The following is a 22,809-nucleotide window of genomic DNA, read 5'->3' as shown; positions in this document are numbered from 1 at the left end:
GAAAATCAGTGGCAGTCAGTTTAGAAATCGGCTAACATAATTCACTGCGATATATAACTATCCCCTTGCCAGCTGTACATTATGCAGTGTCCAGTGCTCTAATGTGAGAACTAGCATTATCTACTTGTTAAAGAGACCCTTGACAATGTACTTTTATTCATTAGTTCTTCTTTCCAATGTGAGAAGGAAACCTTTCAAAATGTTAATTCATTAATACAAGTCTGAAGCCCAGATGAAGGGATATATTCTCAACTTTGTTCTGAGAATTAAGCAAATAATTTTCTGCATATTGAGATGAAATTTTGTTCCTTTAGGTAAAATAATCTTTACATCTGGTAGCTATAAAAATGTGCATATACTTACCAGCAGCCTTTAGGAGTTTAGGTGAAAGGAATATGTTGCGAGATAGATGGGATTTAAGCCAACAAACGTGCCTCTTATTATTGAAACCTGATCTCAGGAGATTTGGTAGTAAGATGCATTATGCTTTGATACTGGTCTCATGATTTACTTTTTAATATCCACAATTGTGTTAGACATTTTACTGGCATAAGAATAACAGTTCCCTGCCTAAAAAGATTGCAGTTTAATCAACGTTCATATAATTCAATGGGTAGCAAGAGAGAACTCTTTGATTTACAGTGACAGGATTGCAAGATTGGTGGTTCTGCATGTTGTAGTGAGGTTTTTGGTTTTGTCCTTAAATATGTTTTATGAATATAGGTTTGATTGGATGTTGGTGTTTTTTGTGTGTTGTGTGGCTGAACTGGCAGGGAGAAAGAAAACAGGAAAGGGGAGAGGGTGGATAGAAAGAAAAATGAAGGGGAAGGAGAGTCGGAGGAGGGAGGGAGGTGATTAAAAAGGGGTGTGGTGGAGGGTGGAAATGAAGGTGAGAGAGATGGGGAGAAGCATGATGGCTGGGGGTGGGGGTGAGAGAGAGGGAGATCTGGCAGCAAATTGAGCATTGGAACCTGACAGGAGTAGGAGGAGAGCAACCAATTAGTCAAATGGAGTGCATATAAAAAACAGTTCGGAGTTTGTTTTGAGGTTTAGGATTCTCATTACATCAGAATGTATAAAGGCTCTGCTGGAGCCACTTGGAGGGGAAGTTTCAAAGGCTGAGGCTTTAAGGTTGGTCCAAAGAAGCTCCTCACACTGGTGCTCTCATGTTGGCTTGGTGGGAAAGAAGTTTCTTGGATCTGGTATCCCTGAGTGGCTCCTGGAGAATCCAGTGGGGATGGTGGGTCCTGAGGAGAAGGTATTCTATTGGAGGAGAAGGGGGTCCTATAAAGGTAGCCAGCGAGTCAGGCAGCGGCACAGACAGCTGCAGCGGCACAGGAGCCAGCAAACAGAGCTGTAAACAGGGGAGTTTGAGTGGGAGTTCTGTTGGAGAAGGTATTTGACTTAGGTGAGAAGGCTATGACAGGTGCAGAGGCAGCAGTGGTAGTGACCCAAGCAGCGGAAGACACAATGAAGATGCCTGGATGTAGAAGCTGTGGCATGTACATGATCCTGAAAAGAGTTTCGTCTGCATGAAGTGCCGCCTGATAGAGCTGATGGAAGTCAAGATCTGAGGATTGGAGATGCAGGTGGAAACTCTGGTTGAGTTTAGAAGGGGGTTCGAGTGGATGATGGAGCAAAGACATGAGGAGGCTGAAGGGAAAAGCTCAGACTTGCAGATGGAAGCAGGACCCAAGACCTCTGAGGGGAGACTACTGGGTGAGAAAAGTGGACAGTGGAGGCATGTGACTAAGAGAACCAGGCAGAGGAAAAGATGGGCTAGCGAAGTAGAAATAGAGCTCAGGAACAGATCTGCAGAGTTGGAAAATGAAGGGGCACAGCAGGTGGTCACTGAAGGTGAGAGGGTGAAGAAGAGGTGAAGAAGAGAAGAGCACCTAGTCCTACAGGAAGAGGGGAAGAGTCAATGGAGATAACACCAAATATGAGTCCCAGGAGGATACGGGATGGGTTGCAGAGGATTGCAAGGGACAATAGGAATCGAGAGGACTTGCAGCCAGAGGGAACAGGGGATAGACCAGAGAATCACACCATCACCAGGAAAAGGCAGGTCTACATGATTGGGGACTCCTTACTGAGAAGAATAGACAGGCCTGTAACCAGAGCTGATCAAGAGAAAAGAAGGGTGTGCTGTCTGCCGGGTGTGAAGATACAGGACGTGGACCTGAGGCTGAAGAGGATCCTAATGGGAGCGGGAAAGAATCCACTGATTGTCCTTCATGTGGGAACAAATGATACGGCTAGATTCTCGCTGGGACGTATCAAGGGAGACTATCCCAGACTGGGGAAGACGCTTAAGGAAATTGAGGCTCAGGTGATCTTCAGTGGGATTCTGCCTATTCCTAGAGAAGGGCAACAAAGGTTTGAAAGATTATAATGATCAACAGATGGCTCATGCAGTGGTGCTATAAGGAGGGCTTTGGGATGTATGGCCACTGGGAAGCATTCATGGACAGAGGACTGTTCTCTCGGGATGGACTTCACCTGAGCAGGGAGGGAAATAGACTTCTAGGATGGAGGCTGGCACAACTGATTAAGAGAGCTTTAAACTAGGAATTTGGGGGAGATGGTTGGGAGATGTCCAGGTAATCTCCACGCCAGATTTTAGCATTGAGAGGGAAGAAAACGAAGTAAGAAAGGATACAGCCGTGGGTAGGAGAATGGACATTAGGAGGAAGGGTAGTGTAGATACCAGTCTAATAGGTGATACTGGCAGTAGAATGTCTGTGCCTAATCGGGTAAAGAATGTGAGAGAAGCCAAATGGCAAAAATTAAGATGTTTGTACACTAATGCAAGGAGCCTAGGTAACAAAATGGAGGAACTAGAGCTATTGGTGCAGGAAGTGAAACCAGATATTATAGGGATAACAGAAACATGGTGGAATAGTAGTCATGACTGGACTACAGGTATTGAAGGGTATGTGCTGTTTAGGAAAGACAGAAATAAAGGCAAAGGTGGTGGAATAGCATTGTATATCAATAATGAGGTAGACTGTAAAGAAATAAGTGATGATGGAATGGATAAGACAGAGTCTGTCTGGGCAAACACACTGGGGAAGAAAGCTACTAGAGCCTCCCCGGGATAGTGCTTGGGGTATGCTATAGACCACCGGGATCCGATTTGGATAAGGATAGAGACCTCTTTAATGTTTTCAGTGAAGTAAATACGAATGGGAATTGTGTGATCATGGGAGACTTTAACTTCCCAGATAAGGACAAGTGCTAGTAATAATAATAGGGCTCAGATTTTCCTGGATGCGATAGCTGATGGATTCCTTCACCAAGCTGTTGCTGAACCAACAAGAGGGGATGCCATTTTAGATTTGGTTTTGGTGAGTAGTGAGGACCTCATAGAAGAAATGGTTGTAGGGGACAACTGTGGTTCGAGCGATCATGAGCTGATTCAGTTCAAACTAAATGAAGCATAAACAAAAATAGATCTGTGATTAGCCTTTTTTATTTCAAAAAGGCTAACTTTAAAAAATTAAGGAAATTAGTTAGGGAAGAGGATTGGACTGAAGAACTTGTGGATCTAAAGGCAGAGGAGGCCTGGAATTACTTCAAGTCAAGGTTGCAGAAACTATCAGGAGCCTGCATCCCAAGAAAGGAGAAAAAACTCATAGGCAGGAGTTGTAGACAAAGCTGGATGAGCAAGCATCTCAGAGAGTTGATTAAGAAAAAGCGGAAATCCTACAAGGAGTGGAAGATGGGAGGGATCAGCAAGGAAAGCTACCTTATTTAGGTCAGAAAATGTAGGGATAAAGTGAGAAAGGCCAAAAGCCATGGAGAGTTGGACCTCGCAAAGATAATTAAAACCAATAGTAAAAAGTTCTATAGCCATATAAATAAGAGGAAAACAAAGAAAGAAGAAGTGGGACCACTAAACACTGAGGATGGAGTGGAGGTTAAGGATAATTTAGGCATGGCCCAATATCTAAACAAATGCTTTGCCTCAGTCTTTAATGAGGCTAATGAAGAGCTTAGGGATAATGGTAGGATGACAAATGGGAATGAGGATATGGAGGTAGATATAACCACATCCGAGGTAGAAGCGAAACTCGAACAGCTTAATGAAACTAAATTGGGGGGCCCAGATAATCTTAATCCAAGAATATGAAAGGAATTGGCACATGAAATTGCAAGCCCATTAGCAAGAATTTTTAATGAATCTGTAAACTCAGGGGTTGTATCGTATGACTGGAGAATTGCTAACATAGTTCCTATTTTTAAGAAAGGAAAAAAAAGTGATCCGGGTAACTACCGACCTCTTAGTTTGACATCTGTAGTATGCAAGGTCTTGGAAAGGTCAAGGAAGGAGAAAGTAGTTAAGGACATTGAGGTCAATGGCAATTGGGACAAAATACAACATGATTTTACAAAAGGTAGATCTTGCCAAACCAACCTGATCTCCTTCTTTGAGAAGGGAACAGATTTTTTTAGTCAAAGGAAATGCAGTGGATTTCAGTAACGCATTTGATACAGTTCCACATGGAGAATGATTAGCTAAATTGGAAAAGATGGAGATCAATATGAAAATTGAAAGGTGGATACGGAACTGGTTAAAGGGGAGACTACAATGGGTCCTACTGAAAGGTGAACTGTCAGGCTGGAAGGAGGTTACTAGTGGAGTTCCTCAGGAATCAGTTTTGGGACCAATCTTATTTAATCTTTTTATTACTGACCTTGGAACAAAAAGTGGAAATGTGCTAATAAAGTTTGTGGATGACACGAAGCTGGGAGGTATTGCCAATACAGAGAAGGACCGGGATATCATACAGGAAGATCTGGATGACCTTGTAAACTGGAGTAATAGTAATAGGATGAAATTTAATAGTGAAAAGTGCAAGGTCATGCATTTAGGGATTAATAACAAAAAATTTTGTTATAAGCTGGGGACTCATCAGTTGGAAGTAAGAGAGGAGGAGAAGGACCTCGGAGTATTGGTTGATCATATGATGACTATGAGCCGCCAATGTGATATGGCTGTGAAAAAAGCCAGTGCGGTCTTGGGGTGCATCAGGCGAGGTATTTCCAGTACAGGTAAGGAGGTGTTAGTACCATTATACCAGGCACTGGTGAGACCTCATGTGGAATATTGTGTGCAGTTCTGGTCTCCCAAGTTTAAGAAGGATGAATTCAAACTGGAACAGGTACAGAGAAGGGCTACTAGGATGATCCGAGGAATGGAAAACCTGTCTTATGAAAGGAGACTCAAAGAGCTTGGCTTGTTTAGCCTAACCAAAAGAAGGCTGAGGGGAGATACGATTGCTCTCTATAAATATATCAGAGGGATAAATACCAGGGAGGGAGAGGAATTATTTAAGCCCAGTACCAATGTGGACACAAGAACAAATGGATATAAACTGGCCATCAGGAAGTTTAGACTTGAAATTAGACGAAGGTTTCTAACCATCAGAGGAGTGAAGTTCTGGAATAGCCTTCCAAGGGGAGCAGTGGAGGCAAAAGGCATATCTGGCTTCAAGACTAAGCTTGATAAGTTTATGGTGGGGATGGGATAGCCTGATTTTGGCAATTAATTAATTAGCGGTAAATATGCCCAATGGCCTGTGATGGGACACTAGATAGGGTGGGATCTGAGTTACTTCAGAGAATTCTTTCCTGGGTGTCTGGCTGGTGAGTCTTGCTCACATGCTCAGGGTTTAGCTGATCGCCATATTTGGGGTCAGGAAGAAATTTTCCTCCAGGGCAGATTAGCAGAGGCCCTGGGGGTTTTTCACCTCCTCTGCAGCATTGGGCACAGGTCACTTGCTGGAGGATACTCTGCACCTTGAAGTCTTTAAACCACGAGTTGAGGACTTCAGAAGGTCAGACATAGGTCAGGGGTTTGTTACAGGAGTGGGTGGGTGAGATTTTGTGGCCTGCATTGTGCAGGAGGTCAGACTAGATGATCATAATGGTCCCTTCTGACCTTAATGTCTATGAGTCTATATGAGACTAACCCCTGTTCAGTAGCTAGAAGAAAGGGTGCTGCCTTCCTGCCTGCGTTTTAGAACAAGCTTTTGCCCACAGTGTACTTATAATTCAGTTTTGGAGAGAGAACGGATTTATTAAAATATGGTTAAAAATTGCAGTACCCCTCCTGTAATGAAAATCCAAGTATTTTATTAAAATGTGTATACAAAACAAATGCTAAAGGTCTAAAAGATTCCTGGAATAGAGACTATAGTATCAATTACAAGGTTGCAGTTGACTTTTTTTTTTTTCCTTTAGTTTTGATTATGAAGATGCAGGATACCAGGCAGCAGACCTTGTCAAAATGGATATTCTTTTAAATGGAAACTCTGTTGAAGAATTGGGAACTGTTGTACACAAGTAAGTAGATGAACTGGAGAATCCCAATCAGTGAATGAAAATGCTGCTGCTTTATATTTTCAGCATATATTAGTGAAAAAGCAATGAGGATTTCATCATGCAACCACCTTCAGGAATGATCTGCAAAGGAAGAGAGATGTTTTATAATTAGGAGAGAATTAAGAATCACATATTTGTGATTTTTAGAAAGAGATGCAAATACTTAACTAGAAAAACAGGAAGTGGAAGTTGTAAAAAGGAGGACAGGTAATTGCCTATAAGCAAAACGTTCACATTAAGGAAAAAAAAGTGTTAACCATTTGAAGAGAGCTTAAAAAAGGGGACACAGATCTTGTGGAGAGGATTGTTGAAAATAAGGGAAGCAAACTTACCAAAGGTACACAATTGAAAGTTGTCAGTTGTTTCATGCTCCAGATTACGTCAATGCCATTTAAATTTAATATTATCTCAGTTTAATTTTGTAACGAGACATTAGATGCAACATTTTGAAGCTGCAGAGGAATGTATACATTGTAAAGTCAGGTGTCCTGTTGCAACTTCCTGCAGTACATGATGTTCTGGTTGTGTTCCTCTTGTTACAACTTTCCACTTGTTCTTCCAACTACTATCTTTACTAGTGTCCTTAATTCTCCTCTTCTTTTAGTTTTTCTCTTCCTTCCAAGATGTTTGAACCTTAATCTGCAGTTGCTGAAATTCATATTTACACTTTAGTTATTTTCTGTTATGACAAACTACAATCTTTCCTAAATTCTTTGATTTCTTAACTTCAGAGGGTCAGAATAACAAAGCAAAACTGTCTTTCTCCAGGAAGATTGTTTCATTCATCCTTGCAATCAACTCTCTGATTTAATCTTCTGGCTTTCAGAATTTTCCATGGGTTCCCTAGTCTCTCACATTAAGCCTATGCCTACTCATTTTCCCACTTGTTCACACTGTTCCTAAAAAATTGATATTTTATCTCTCAACTGCATCTCTTTGTAGTTGATTATTGCTTTTAAACAGGTACTTCTCTATTTGGGAACTCACTCCTGAACTGCTTCCTTTCATCAGAACTAACCTTAAAATCATTGTTCCCGTTATCCTAAAATTGACACTTAAATCCCACTCAGTATCATTTCCTCTTATCGCTGCATCTTTCAATCTCTCTCCTCACGCTGTAACTAGATTGCATATATTATAATGGAAAGTGTTATGTAACCTAAATAACGGGGATTGCTACCAGCATCACCTGTCATAAATATACACACCCATACGCATCTTAAACATATATATTTATAGCGTTAACTTGCAGCTATTTATTTTACTGCAGCTATCTATTGTACAGATAAAGGGAAGCTCAAATGTTGCTGTATCAAACTCTGTAAAGCATATATTTTCAGCTACTGCTTGCTATAAAATGTTCTGATACAGGACAATATAAAAAATTTTTTTGTTTTCAGACCACAACAAAACTGTCAACACATAACTTTGTCTTCTAGCCTTTTTGGAGCTTTTCAGTGTAAATTTGCTATCTGTCATTTCATGCTTTCAAAATCTGAAATATGTGCTAATGCAGAATGCCTTTAGATAATGTCTACTAATAAGTTAAGAGAAACATTTAAAAATGTTTCTGAACGTAACTGTTTTGTGAGTAAATGTTTGAGAGGACTGTACTGACCTATTAAACCTCTAATAGATTAAAAATCCACCTCCCCTTGTAAAAATCTAAGAAATAACTGCTGAAATTATAATCTTATTTTGTGTGTGTCTGGATTATGCCTCAATCTATAGAGGCAGCCCTTTTATTTCAGTTTATTAAGTTCCTAGCCAAAGTCTGAGGTATACATTTTTTTAAAAAAAAAGATGTACAAGCAAGCCAATTGAAGTTCTCCACCTCACCCCCAAAAATGTGTTCCCCTTCAACACACTATTACCCACACTTCTTATCTTCCACAAATAAAATCCTCCCATCTCAAATCACTGAGACAAGTTGAATTTCTTCCAAACATACCCCCAGGCTAGCCAAACACATTCTCTTTGCTATCACAGCATTATTAACTTTTAATATAGAGTCCAGGGATTTGAGGAAGTCAAAAAAGGACCAGAATTCTCAAATTATATACCTTTATATCAAAATGCTCTGAACTATACTAAACTTATTTGGGTTAAGTATTCAATATGATACATGTTTTATAACAGTCTACACATTTAATTACTGAAGATTATTTGAAAAGCACTTTGTTAATGTAATCAAATTATCATTTATCTTATATGAACTGATAGGCTGCAGGTGCAGTGGTCTTTCTCCTCACCTTGGATAGAGTATTATGCTAGGATCAGAATATCTTTGATTTTAATAGGGAAATAGACCCTTTTTAGGAACAATACTTACTATCTAGAAAACTGTTAATGATGATTCTCAGGTGTTTTCTCTCAAGCTGCATTATTCTCTCAGAAAACAGTAGTGAATTTCCCTTTCAGAGACAAAGCGTATGCTGTTGGCAAAGCCATGTGTGAACGTTTAAAAGATGCTCTTCCTAGACAGTTGTTTGAAATAGCCATCCAGGCTGCTCTTGGCAGCAAAGTCATTGCAAGAGAAACGTAAGTTACACCTTTTCCCCCTGGCTTTAGCTATCTTTTTAAGATATTATGATGAGGAAATGTTTTATTTGTTTTTAAATATTTTTAAAATTTGTCCCTGCAGCCATAAACAAACAGATTTTGTTGTAAAATCTAGCCTGTTTAGGGGTAAACAGCAGGAGGTACTGCCCCTCAGTTGCAGCCAGTGGGAAAATTACTTGTGGGGCCTACATTTTTTTTCCTCTCATTTATATAGTACTAATCTCCCAAAATAAAACAAATATTCGATCTTCAGATTTGAATCTAATATTCTTTTGATGGCAGTAAAGTTGAATAATTGTCATATTGTAATTTTATTCAGTATAAAACCAGGTAATGTTTCTTAATGGATCAAGCACAGTAAATCACAAGGGAGTGATTTCTGGGACGGGTAGAATAGTCTCTCTCCAACAAAATCAGGTCGCAGTGCTGAGTACGTGGTGAACACTAGGACCCCGGGGACTGAGCAAAGGTAGTTGTTCCCACATACTCACTCCAAGGGAAGTCTAATGCAGGCTCTGCAAGCCAGCTGTTCCCTACCAGCACCTACAGTACTCCCACTCCAAACTAACCATGGTTTCTTGGCATGACCCCAGTGCAGTCAGCTTTTGTAGCTGCAAAGGATTGTGGGATTTGGGTAGTGCTAAATAAATAACCCTGGGTGGCTTTTGGGTCCTAAGTGGAAATAGATTCTAAAATGTATGAATACTAAGAATCATAGCACATATTTAATAAGCTAATCATACAGATGGTAGGGCTTTGTCATCAGTTCATTTGCAATAACACTGTGCCACTGGCTCCATTAGGTTCTATTTTTTGCTTAGTGACATTATTGTAAACTTTTGAGTGTTAGTCAATTTGAAATAAGTCACAGGTAAGATCATTAACTAGAAAAGGGATTGTACTGTGCTAGTTATTTTTATATATACCCTTTAATGGATGCTTCCAGAATTCAAAAATATCAGTTTGAGGCTTAGCCTCCTAGCTGACTTGGACTGGAGGATTTTAAAAGAAACACTAGTGATCTGTATGACAATACCCAAGCATCCTAGACAAACTACCTAAAAACATTTTGCCACCCACAGATTTGGGTTAGTACTGGCTACTTCTTGGAATGTATTAGGGCTTGTGTGTTGGAAATGTACTGACATGTTGATGATGTATACAGATAGTATATGGTATCTTCTCTCTTACAGAGTGAAAGCTTACAGAAAGAACGTTGTGGCAAAATGCGTAGGTATTTTTCAATTCGGGGAGGGGGGTATTTCTGATATTTGAATATAGACACTTTCAGTGGTCCAGCTAGGGCAATATGGTCCATCTGTTTACTCTCCCATGTCCCTCTCCGTACCACACTGTTTCATTTTTGTACTTTACTGTTTTCTGGCTCACTTGTCCCTCTCACTTTCAAGCTCCAGTGACAAGGTCCTCTTATTTATACAATTATGTTGTTTAGATTTTCATTCTAAAATACAATTTTCTGATACTGATTCTGTTGTCTGCTTGCACTATATTTACACTGTGATTTAGAGAAACTGACAGCTTTTTCAAAGCTGCACATCTACTGTATACCTAAGAGTCTCAAATTCACTATCCCTCAGTCTTTCCCAAATGACTTGGGTGAGTTATTGTGAAACAGTTTCTCTGTAGAGACTCATTGTGACTAGGCTTGACTTTGGGTTTTTCATTGCTTAACCAAGATAATACAGATTCAAGGATGTAGTGCATAACTGTTCACAGAACTAGAGAGAATTACAGAAAAAATTGATTATGCTTGTCAGAGGTCTAAGGACATAAGTTACAGAAGAACCCTTTACTTTCCTTAGTGATGGTAGATATCTCATGTGATAAATGAGATAATGGAAGCTCCTGCCTGTGTAAATGCCTAAATTACAGGTTGTTCACTGGCTCCTCTTCTCCCTCTTAAATATTGGTAATTTAAGATGAGTGGTGGGAGTTAGATTTGACCTGAGGTTACATCTAATATAATTAGGCTTTTCAAAAACTGATTTGACCTGAGGTGACATCTCATATAATTAGTCTTTTCAAAAACTGATGGCTAAATAGCTACTGATACTGTATAGCACAGCTCTTACTGTTTTTTATACTGTACTATCTATACAATATACCAAGTTAACACATCTTTCCTTTTTAATAGTATGGTGGAGATATTACACGGAAAATGAAGCTTTTGAAGAGGCAAGCAGAAGGAAAGAAAAAGATGAGGAAAATTGGCAATGTGGAAGTGCCAAAAGATGCCTTTATAAGTGTTCTAAAGAGACAATCTGAAAAATAATTGGAGACCAAAACTCTGCAACTCTGATGCTTCTATCTAGCTTTTGCTGGGCAAATGGCAGGATGAGGTTAATGTATAATTTATTGCTGGGGGTATGTTTGTGTTACTTACCATATTTAATTTTGTACATGTGGCTACAGCTATACGGGGAACAAATTTTAATTGAAAGACTGTACTTGAAGTCTACATTTCAGATTTTATTACCATACATTATTTTGTAATGTGTACAATGAAATTCAGCTAGAATGACTGCGGGTGATTATGGAATCCAGTCTCAGGAGGAGCTTGCTTTAAAGCACTGCAGGTGTGGCCAACCCCCAACTTCCTTTTCTAACTCTGCACACAAGAAGTAATAGATGGTGCACTTTAGATCTCAAATTCCTGGAAGTACATTATTTGAAGGTCAGGGCAATATAATTGATTTTTATGTAAGTACAAGGAAAAGGGCACACCAGCTCCACATTAGTGAAACAAGCTAGACCGTTACTCCACCAGCAAGTGTAAAACAGTCATTTAGGAACTGACAATTAGGAGAGATCATATACCTCAACACAGAGAGTTGGCTCAATATTAGGAGACCTCAAGGCTTCTGAAAACAGCAACTGTAGAAGACTAGGTACGGGGCATTACTGATCCCATGTATCAGAGTAACAGCCATGTTAGTCTGTATTCGCAAAAAGAAAAGGAGTACTTATGGCACCTTAAGAGACTAACCAATTTATTTGAGCATAAGCTCATGCATCTGATGAAGTGAGCTGTAGCTCACGAAAGCTTATGCTCAAATAAATTGGTTAGTCTCTAAGGTGCCACAAGTACTCCTTTTCTTTGATCCCATGTAATTCCCTTTCCTATCACCTATTTCATGGATACAGGTAAGTGACAGCACAGAGGGCATACCCCTTATCTAGGTCAGAGTGAAGACATACACCTAATTTATGGCAAGAATGTGAAAGACAAGTATGAGGTGCTTAAGTATCTGATGTCTGTTTCAAAAATGTGTGGGAGGCAGGGAGGAGTTGCATGATTAGGCTTTAGTTTGCTTCTTAGGAAGTCAGGGTAGATGTTTCTAGCTCAGTCTCTAGAGGGAGCTCACCCACATTCAGCAAATGGTATAACATGCCTCACCTTAGTAACATAAGGTTAGGAACAACCTCTAAAACACAGTTTAGAAAACTGTCATGCTTACAGGAATGAAATCCTTAATTTCAGCCTGTTGAAGGGGACATCCTGCTCTGTGGAAGTGTTATAGCACATCACTTGAGCAAAGATGTTTTACTACAGGTGAGAAGCCAACTATTCTGTATTAGGCTCCAACTAAACTTGATGCACTCCAGACAAATTGAGGGATAAGTGTCCTTTGAATTAGAAAACTTGTTTCATGCAGTGTTTTAAAGTGAACAGATTAGGAGAAGGTTACACATGACCTCCTGCTTTAATCCAAACAATACCAAAAGAGGGGTAGTGTCAAAGTTTAATTACAGCTATAAAACAATCATGTTACTATTACTGTGAGAAAGTATTCTCAGCCAGAGGACTGAAATTAATCCTTTTCACAACTTGTCTTCACAAGCTGCTATTTTAGAAAAACTGCATAAACCAGCAGCTGTTTGGCCAGTTTTAGTAATCAGTGGTTCTCAAACTTTTGTATTAGTGACCCTCCTTCACCCAGGAAGCCTCTGAGTATGACCCTCTCCCCACCTCCTTATAAATTAAAAACACTTTATATTTAACCCTATTATAAATGATGGTGGTGAACCAGGGTTTGGGGGTGGAGGCTGACAGCTCATGACCCCTCACATAACCTTGCAAGCCCCCTAAGGGGTCCTGACTCCCACTTTTAAGAACCCTTGTAGTAGATGAATGCTGTAATAGCAAAAAAAAAAAAAAAACCACAATCTGAAACATGTAAAATCCTCAGCGCACTCACACACAGGTCAGTGTAGGGTGGACCACACTTAAAGTAGGATTCTTCAGCCACTCCAGCAAAGTGAGAATTTAAAGCATGAAGTACTTTAGCAGGAAAGGTTAGTTTTGCATTTAGTTTCTATATAGCAATAGTAACAAGAGGCTGGTATACTTGATTTGTGTGTTTAAAACACATACTTAAGTAAAATTTGCTATTAAAGTATCAAAGGAGAGAGGCAGAAAAACAGCAGTTTACTGGTCAGTGCCTGTTCAACTATAAATCCACATTTATGGCTAAGGAACATTTTTTTCCACTGTAGATAATTACTATTTTGAAAGCCAAGACTATTTAAATATTACAATAGATGAAGAGGAACATACCATCAGATCTAGCCCATCTCTTTCAGTGGATATTTTAAAAGGGAATTTACTGCTGGCATAAAGGAGCTGGTCTGGCACAATATGTTAGCTTTGCCCATACCTAGAGAAAGGTACACTATCCTTTCACTAAACCTTTGTTTTTGAAACCTGAAATGTTTATTCTCAGACTACAGTTCACATCAAAAACAAAACAAACATGGTAAGGTTTTTGTGAATTTAAGCTTTACTTGGAGTAACAGTAGAAAAGAGTGGCATTTTTAGTAACAGTTCAACATTTATAGCAATCTACAGTGCAAAGTAACTATTGTACTGCAAAGTGGTTCTGTTTACATTCAGACTTGTTTCAATACTAGCCCTCTGGATTTTTAGGCATTCTTACTGCAATTAACCTCCCTTTACAATTATTGGATCACATCATCATTAATGTAACTGGCAATTCATCTCCAAAAAGGAACATATTGAATGTATTATCTATAGAGTTCATAATTACCAAAATATAAAATTCCTAAATAAACTTGAAACATGTAATAAAAGTGCTATGGCAGAAGTATAATATGCACATAATTGAATAAGTTATTGTAACTGTTTGAAAGGGTCCTCTATTTTTAGGCAGTTTTCATACTTTTATATGCCTGAGTATTGTACAGTAGGACTTAAACGCCCAGAAGCTATTGGTATAAGATTAATTTAAGGCTACCAAAGTGCAAAAGTTCAATGCATATTAGATATAAACAGAGCACTTCATAAGCAAAGTTGTGCATCTGTTACAAGTCCATAACGTTTGACATGTGAAAGCCCAAAAGCATTTTGCCTATAGTGAGACACGAAAAAATGAGAAGTGTATCTTGTACTGGTGGAGCCGTGGACTTTTGCTTAAGCTAAAGTATAATTTTCTCCCACACAGTCAAACAGTACATTGTTGTGTTAAGAATACACTGCTGTTTATTTCTCATAGTATGTAACTGCCATTTACATTTGCTCTATTCTTGTTTACTTACTGTAGCAGCCAATGAATTCACATCTACAAAATATTAAAACAAATGCACAATACAATGTATAGAGATGGAATGTAAATAGAGATACTGGATTTTTTAAAAAATACAGTACTTAAGATTTCCCATTTTAGCCAGTTTTCAGCATATTGCATAGCAGTAAGTTTGTCTGCTACCTAAAAATGGTGTTTACCCACATGGAGTTCCTCAATTCCTTCTTCAGTTTTCTTCTTTCATACTGTACAGTGGGTCCACAAGTTTATTGTGAACATGCATTAAACCTTGGGGGAAAAAAGCAACAGTGCCTGTTTTACATTAGTTATTAGCACACATTTCCTCTCTACATTGTTTGTTTGCTGTTTTTAACTGCACATAGGTATATACATTAACATATGCATTGAACTAGAGAAAAGCAGAATGGGCACTCAAAAAAAAATTTAAGAACAATCAACTCTATACTGGCACCTAGCTATTAATTCACTTAGGCAGAAGAAGCAACATGTCGTTCCTGTGTTATTTGTGGACATTATACCACGACTACATATGAACAAACTGAATAGGGACATGAATGGGAAATGTAACAATTCTGTAATCATCAGATATGCATGCAGGACCATTATTTAAGACTTTTCAATTTAATTTCAAGTACACACTGATAAAGACTAACAAACACAGCTGTGGGTTTGTGTCCAAGTTAGAGAGTGCACAATATTGTTGCATGATTCTCTTAATCTATAGTTTTTCACCACCAGAAATTTATACGATACTTTGATATGCTCATAACAGCCTGAAGATGTTTATGACTACACCTTATGCTATCAAACTCTCAGAACAAAGACCAATTATCTGAAAGGTCAAGAATATACAAATAGAACATATTTACATACATATGAAGTGGTCAATTAACTTGCTACAGAAACAGTAATATGTATTTCCTTTAATGTTCAAGTCGGCAACCTTTTATCATGGATTACTTTGAAAAGTAATCATATCGAAGCACCTGCTTATGCACAATCTGCTCATTTAATGTCATTCAGGGTCATCAATTCATTTAATGTCAAAGTGCAATTCTTACTAATTTTCACTCACGTTAACACTTTGGCACTGATACAATTAGGAAATCGAGCTAAAGATCCGGTTCCATTTTGTGGCTGATCAAGAGAATTGTTTACTAAACTTCAGTCAGTTCTTTCTGTGTAAACCTAATGAAGGCAATATATGATTATACACATTCTCCTAAACACATTATCTGAGGACACTGGACTTGCTCAAGTTTAACTAAGCATATATTACTTATTCTGAAGAATCTTTATTACTAGTGCTAATGTGAGAGGTGGAAAGAGCCAAGGCTATAGTTGTAGGGCTAGCAGTTAAAAAAAAAAAAAAAAAAGTAAGTAGGAATATGTTAACTGAATGTGTTTGACACAAAAGATGGTTGATACACAGAGAAACCCACAGTGACACTTAAGCAACTCTTAGAACATGAGAGCTGTCACACTGAGTCAGACTAATGGTCTGTCTAGCCCTATATCCTGTCTTCCCACAGTGACCAATGCCAGGTGCTTCAGAGGGAATGAACAGAACAGGCAATCATTGAGTGTTCCATCCTGTCATCCACTCCCAGAGGCTAGGGACACTCACCGCATGGTGTTCCATCCTGGCTAATAGTCATCGATGGACCTATCCTCCATGAACTTATCTAGTTCTTTCTTTGAATGCAGCTATAAGTTTTAGCCTTCACAGTATCTCCGGCAACAAGTTCTCTGTGTGTTCTTCTTCTTCAGAGTGGAGCCATACTTTAAAGTTGCATCTACACTTTTTGCATTTGATTGCCTGATTCTCTTTTTGAAAAAAAGGGGGAGGGAGCATATGCCCCAATTTGTGTTTCCCAAAGGAACAAATAGTATTTTTAGATAAGTACTGCACTGCTGCTTTTATGAAGCATATTTAATTTTCCCATTAGTAGATGTGCATTTCAGGGACAGCACGTTTAGAGGCACGAGTCTGATATTTACAAGCTCTACATATTAGAGGAGAGCAGAGTGAAGATCCATTCTCCACAAGGGCAGCAGAGTTTAGCATCAGGATCACCCTCCCAAGAGGTACCAGCTGGGGACCCACTTCCTGGTTCCAGATTTCACGTTTCCTAGATTTTACAAGCCCCAGTCCATTCTGGGGCAAAAAGCCCAAGGTACTTGAAACAGCTGATCCAAATGATTATGCATTTAAAACATTACCTGGAGGAGGAGAAGAGGCTTAAATTACTGGATGGCTTGGATAAGGGCCAAGTGAACTGAGAGCAATTGGACTGTCCACTTTCCTGTTAACCTCTGTTGGAAAGTATACACTTCTTGAGTTGTGCAGGCAACCAGAGTCGTCCTTTCCTAAAGTGTGTATCCTACAGATTCAGAAGTTTTCTGTGTGTACACATTTTAAAAGTGCTCTTAAAAGTTTAAGAACTTAAAGCATTCACTCCGCTCCTATGAGGATTATTTATATGCCAGTGTTCACAGTTCAACTGATTTTGCTGTAACCAGATTAAGAGTCTGGTTATTTGTTTTGGGCATACATTAAGTTTTTGCATTCTACAACAAAAGCAGATGAAAAGTTCCCCTTCCCCCCCACCCACGTACTTTCTAAAAAACATTGTTAGACATCAAGTATGGAAGACTGCAACCCAAAAAGTGAGGTTTTTGGAAAGTTATGAATGAGTGAAAAGAGGACGAGGGGCTACAATTAGAACTAGCTGCTCCAGTTACTATTGACTTATCTCTATAAACAATAATGCAGATGTTACTGTGCTATAGTTTGATGTATAGTACCACATATCTGAAATTTTACAAAAATGACTCAAAGTTTTGGAGATGGTGAGAGAGTGGTAGGCAAGTGAAACGAATAGGATAGGCATTTTTGAAACATATCTATTGAGGCCCCGAAAAGAGTTAATCAGAAGACCAGGATTAAGAAACTCCTAATTACTAATCCTGGCTGACATTGCCTTTCCTCTGTGGCTTGAAGTGAGAAAACCGTCTGTCTCCCCATGTATAAGTTGAGGTTGTAAGTTTAAAACGATTAATATTTCTAAAAATTACATACACAAAGAAGCAGTACATTATAGTGTAACTGATCAGAGTAATTAAGAAAAAGTATGAACACCTATTCATACACACAATGTATGTATCTATATGTGCGTGTATCTATCTATCAAGCGGTGTTCCCATTAATGTCGTAAGTCTAATGATATGTTACTAAGTTTGTAAGTGACAAGATTATTAATCAAGAGCTATGTGAGCTAGTACATTGAGTCAAAGGAAGCAGTTTTAGTATTCAGTATGTCCAGGCAATCTTGACTAGAATTCTAGATTACAAAGACTAATGATAAAAACTACATTCAATAGAAGTTCAACACTGATAAACACTAAATTTACTTTTTCAACGAATAGCTAAAATATACACGTAACAGAGTAATGAGATACTCATAATTTAAGTCAAGAAGTGAGTTACCAATGATATTGTGGTAAAAAGAAAACCCAGTGGCTTGTGGAAATCCCAAAATGTGGCCTTTCTTAAGTTGACAGTGTCCATTGAATTGTGTGTTTGGAAGAAAAAGACACTTTCAATTAAAGTTAAAAAGCCAGCAGCCCAGATCTCATGGACACCTCAAAATAGTAAGTGTTCATGCCCTGGAGAGAAAGAGGTTCAAAAAATAAACAAACTTCAATTTCTATCTACCATAACATTAACACTGGGAAAATGATTACATTAATTTCTTATCCTCAACATCCATAGCCTAATCAGTAAGAGAACAATAAAACAAACCTGATTGCTGTGAAACAACTTTGTTATAAGCAGCAATTTATGTAAGTATAATTTTAAAAAGGCACTCACTGAAAGTGCATTAAGGATCAAACAAACAAGGTAGTGCAATTAGTGCTCAGAAAACCGCTTTATGCTAAATATACTTGATCTAATTATTGACATATAAAGCCAGCATAGGAATCTCACTAGATTATATAGTGCAGATTCAGTTATGGAAAACACATAGTAGGCAAAATGTCTTCACAAATTATTTCAAAGGCTTGAATAAAACACATTTGGGCCTTAGCAACTTCAAAATTCTGGTTTACTGAACAAATGCACGACAAATAAGTCAAAAACGGAAATATACAGCAAACCATAGCGGAAGCAGCAGCTTGAAATGATTTGGGATTAATCTCCATTATTTATCAAATTTTCTATAACCTGAATTTCACTTTCCAGTGTTTCTGAAATCAACAAATTACAGCAAAAAGCTATGTCCTGTAAAGTCAGGTCTCCAAGGTGCTGCTGTTGATGCACATGGCTAATATATCAAATTGCAAGTAGCAAAGGAGATAGATTACATCAAAGAAAGTTTACACGAGGGACATACTAATGAAGGATTCTGTATTTTGCTTCTTGCATGAAAGGAATGCAGCTAAGCTGCTTAGCCACTGTATTACAGACGCTCTTTGTTAGTCTCTAAGGTGCCACAAGTCCTCCTTTTCTTTTTGCGGATACGGACTAACACGGCTGCTACTCTGATCCCCAACTTACGCAACTGTTCCATTCTGGAAAGCCTTGCATAACTCAAATTTTGCGTAAGTCAGAAATGTATACCCGAACGTTAAGCAAAAAAACCCACAAAAACAAAAAACAAAAAAAACCCCTTCCTATTTCTAGCTTACGGAACTTTTTCCGTAAGTGCAAATTTGTGTAAGTCGGGTCTTGTGTAACCCGGGAAGCGTCTGTATATTATATTCAAAAATAGAGTTCAGCATTTCATATTTGAATATGGCAACTATTTTCAATTGTACATGGTGTACTTGGAGACTACAATTTAACCCCCAGTCATTTTTAACTTATTAGTCACACAAGAACCTATTCTGTTTCAATTCAGTGCTCACCTTTGAAGTATTTCACAGTTTTAACTCTTAGTTCTAAAGTAGCATCTTCATCACATACGAAGATCGTGCGGGGGTGCTGCTGGAAAGCAGAAACTGTCCACATATGATTGACCCCTTCTTCAATTGCCTTGTACAAAGCAAAAGCTTTATGGGCACCTGTTATGAGAATCATAACCTGGACGATGAACACAAAAAAAAACAACACACACACACAAAAAAGAGAGTGAGTTTTCCATTTACCTTAAATTCCCAAATCAGTTTTTAATTACTAGTTAGATAATGGAAACCTACAATATTTAAACATCTTAAGATGAACAGTTCTTTAACTTGTACGCTACTGAAAACCTACCACTTTTCAGAGAAAAATATACCTGCCCATCATCATATCTAATATCCAAGCACTAACATGTTCCCACTTGACTCCACATTATGAGATGTCAGCCAAAAAAAGGTGATACCTAACGGTCAAGAACTGCCAGAAGTGCCTCACTCAAGATGACACATCTACACGTATAGATATCATTCAACTCAATTACCCAGAGTATTCATTAATTATTATTATTACTACTACTGTAGTGCTTAGTGAAAATCAGAAAGTATGCCAGAAAACTCCTTTGGTTTAGACTTTCATGCAACAGCTCCTAACTATACAGTTACTAAAGGTGACCTGTAAAAGCTAAGATATCAAGTTCGAGTAACTCTACCAGTAATGTACTTATTGTCTCAGTAAGCCAGGCCAAGAAGACATTCAGAACATTACCCGACAACACTTATTTCACAGTTCCATAGATGGCTGTACAAGTCTTCCTTATAATAAAAATCTTACAGTATTTTTATATAAAATAAAACCAGATGTGGCTTTTAAAAAAAATACAGAAACTATACACAGGATTAGCTTAGCCATCACTGAAATAGCCACCTCTGGGAAGAAACAGTAACAGCTGCACAGGAAACCTAAGCAGGAGTTTCAGAGTGGTTAATTCTATAACTCCCTATTAAAATTACAGGGTGAATTTAGGTTGACAATATGAATGAGAATAGGGCCAAGACACTTCGATTTTTTTTTTGTAAATGAAGAATTCTACAGGTTCTATAGTCATTATAAGTGATCAGGATCTCTCTTTTAAATCTGATCTGAAAGAGGTCTCCAAAAGCACAGTGGTCTGTACAGGTAAATTTGACTAGTTATACAGATTAAAGTTATACCAGTATAACTGTCATGTTGACCCACTTATTCTGCTGTAAGTGTAGTACTCTTTAGTAGAGACCAAGCCTCTATTAAAGCAACTTAAGCTAAACTGAAAAAAATCCCAGAATACCATAATATGTCACGGGGTGATGCCAGTACAATTATATTGGTTTAAATTCACTCTGAGATAACACAGAAAACACTTTCCCCATATATGCAAATCAATTCTGGGGAATTGGTTCAGAAATGGTTTGGAAGAGCAGAGTATTATTGGTGTTAACATTTAAAAAGTCTGAAAAACCAGGCACTATTAAAAAGGATCCTTTACTCCCTATGGGCCTTCTCAATGGAGCACCTAAATGCTTAGACTGATATGTTGCCATGTTTACGTTATAAGGAATGAACATGTCACCATTCAGAAATGTATCCATTCATAGCATTCTAAAGAAGCCACAAAAACTTGTAATAATTGCTTACTACCAGATGCCCAGTTTAAGTAAACCTCTAATTAATAAATAAAAACTTATTGAAATCTAGTTGCAGATTCAGTAATATACTGTTAACTGGTGATTTATTCATTTCAAGATCCTTCGCATTAGCTCTAATATGATTTCAAATGACAAAAAGTAACATTGCATGTAATTTTACTGATGAAGCTTTGTCATAGCATTCTGAATATAGACACATGCAAATTAAACTAACAATGAGTTCTTACTTCTCTAGCATCCATCACTGTACCAACACCAACAGTTAGTGCCATAGTTGGCACTTTAGATAAGTCTCCATCAAAGTATTTAGCATTTGCCAAAATGGTGTCCATTGCTAAAGTCTTTAACCTTGTTCTTGAAGCCAAACTTGATCCTGGTTCATTGAAAGCAATGTGGCCATCTGGACCAATGCCTTAACAAGACCAAAAAAAAAAAAAAAAAAGTCAGTGATTCAGGGTTCCTGATAAGGCTACAAATATTGTAAGAAAAGATTCATGGTAGAGTTTCCTTACTTATTAATAAAAAAATAAGGCAAGAGTCAAAGCTAGTATGCTATTAAATTAGTTATTAAAATTTGGACACTAACAATTCTATAATTTCTGGTTCAAACTGATTCTCCATGTTAGTAGTAGAAGCCTCCCTTTCTTAAACTGTCTGTGTCAAAATGAAATACATTTGTAGATACGTTTGGAAGTGATGACATAAAGGGATTCAATACATGTATTAAAACTATGACTAGCGATCACTGCTAAAGTGTTTTCTCATACCTCCAACGAACAGATCAATTCCCCCAGCTTCTTCAATTTTTTTTTCAAATGCATCACACTCTGCCTGTAGGTCTGGAGCATTCCCATCAAGGATGTGAGCATTATTAGGATCTATGTCAATATGCTTAAAGAATTTATTCCACATATAAGAATGGTAACTCTCTGGATGATTTCTTGGAAGCCCTGGAAACATTTAAAACGAAATGTAAATGGATTTTACTCAAATTAAACTTCCAGATTTACATTAAAACATATGCTGGGCAAGAAATATGCAGTGAATTTCTTAAATTCTGTCTCACCAGATCAAATAAACTGAAGCATTTTATAGACTGGCTATGATTCTCCATTTCCAGGCACCTTATGTATGTATACACTCACTTTGCACAAACATGCATGACCATACAAAATATAAGACACAGGAAATTTTGGCCCAATAATCTGTTCCTAAGTACCTTTAATAAGGAAGTTTCAAAACACTTCACAAACATTGAATTAGCCTCAACGTCCACTTCAGTTGGGTAAGTATTATTCTGATTTTGCAGAAGAAGACATTGAGGCAGGGAGGTTAAAGAGACTTGTGTAGACTTACACAAAACTTGCAGCAGAGGCATGAATCTCATAACTCTCAGTCCTATGCTTTATTCAAAACACAAGAATCTGATTTATAGTTTTAATGCAGAAAAAAATTATTTGAATAGGTAGTATTTCTTAACATGAGAGATATAACTTACCTACATATTCATCCATATTGAAAGTCTTTACATATTTAAAAGAAAGATCTCCATTCTTGTGATATTCTATCAGTTTTTTGTAGCATCCCAAAGGTGTGCTCCCTGCATAAAATAAGATTATTCTAATGTTTTGTATGCCAGTAAGACATTTTTAGATGAATTTGCAAAGCTATAAAGGATAAACTC

At 37.9% G+C, this 22,809-nt stretch overlaps 2 protein-coding genes across 23 annotated transcripts in view; one reads left to right on the top strand and one right to left on the bottom strand.

The window, feature by feature from the left end:
* The window catches only part of GUF1 (GTP binding elongation factor GUF1), a 48,544-nt gene extending 34,480 nt beyond the window's left edge, over positions 1–14,064 (top strand). For all 6 annotated transcript variants that reach the window (XM_043544411.1, XM_037897847.2, XM_037897849.2 and 3 more), the window contains 4 exons: positions 6,250–6,351; positions 8,812–8,931; positions 10,146–10,182; positions 11,108–14,064. In XM_043544411.1, coding sequence (XP_043400346.1) covers positions 6,250–6,351; positions 8,812–8,931; positions 10,146–10,182; positions 11,108–11,245 — 397 coding nt within the window. In that variant the 3' untranslated portion in view covers positions 11,246–14,064. The remainder of the gene's footprint in view (positions 1–6,249; positions 6,352–8,811; positions 8,932–10,145; positions 10,183–11,107) is intronic.
* GNPDA2 (glucosamine-6-phosphate deaminase 2) overlaps positions 1–22,809 on the bottom strand; it is a 43,755-nt gene that overhangs the window by 15,181 nt on the left and 5,765 nt on the right. For 3 of the 17 annotated variants that reach the window (XM_007069341.4, XM_037897856.2, XM_037897857.2), the window contains exons 3-7: positions 22,624–22,725; positions 21,893–22,075; positions 21,353–21,537; positions 19,449–19,623; positions 6,122–14,804 (exon numbers count right to left, since the gene is read on the bottom strand). In XM_007069341.4, coding sequence (XP_007069403.1) covers positions 14,743–14,804; positions 19,449–19,623; positions 21,353–21,537; positions 21,893–22,075; positions 22,624–22,725 — 707 coding nt within the window. In that variant the 3' untranslated portion in view covers positions 6,122–14,742. Of the gene's footprint in view, positions 1–6,121; positions 18,207–19,448; positions 19,624–21,352; positions 21,538–21,892; positions 22,076–22,623; positions 22,726–22,809 lie in introns of those variants that run through there. The other 14 variants (XR_005225199.1, XR_006290114.1, XR_006290115.1 and 11 more) reach the window with 14 other exon arrangements.

The sequence above is a fragment of the Chelonia mydas genome, chromosome 4 (assembly GCF_015237465.2).
Source record: "Chelonia mydas isolate rCheMyd1 chromosome 4, rCheMyd1.pri.v2, whole genome shotgun sequence".
NCBI lineage: Eukaryota > Metazoa > Chordata > Testudines > Cheloniidae > Chelonia > Chelonia mydas.
The sequence above is the reverse complement of the archived record's forward strand: the minus strand, read 5'-3'. Positions and strand labels throughout refer to the sequence as shown.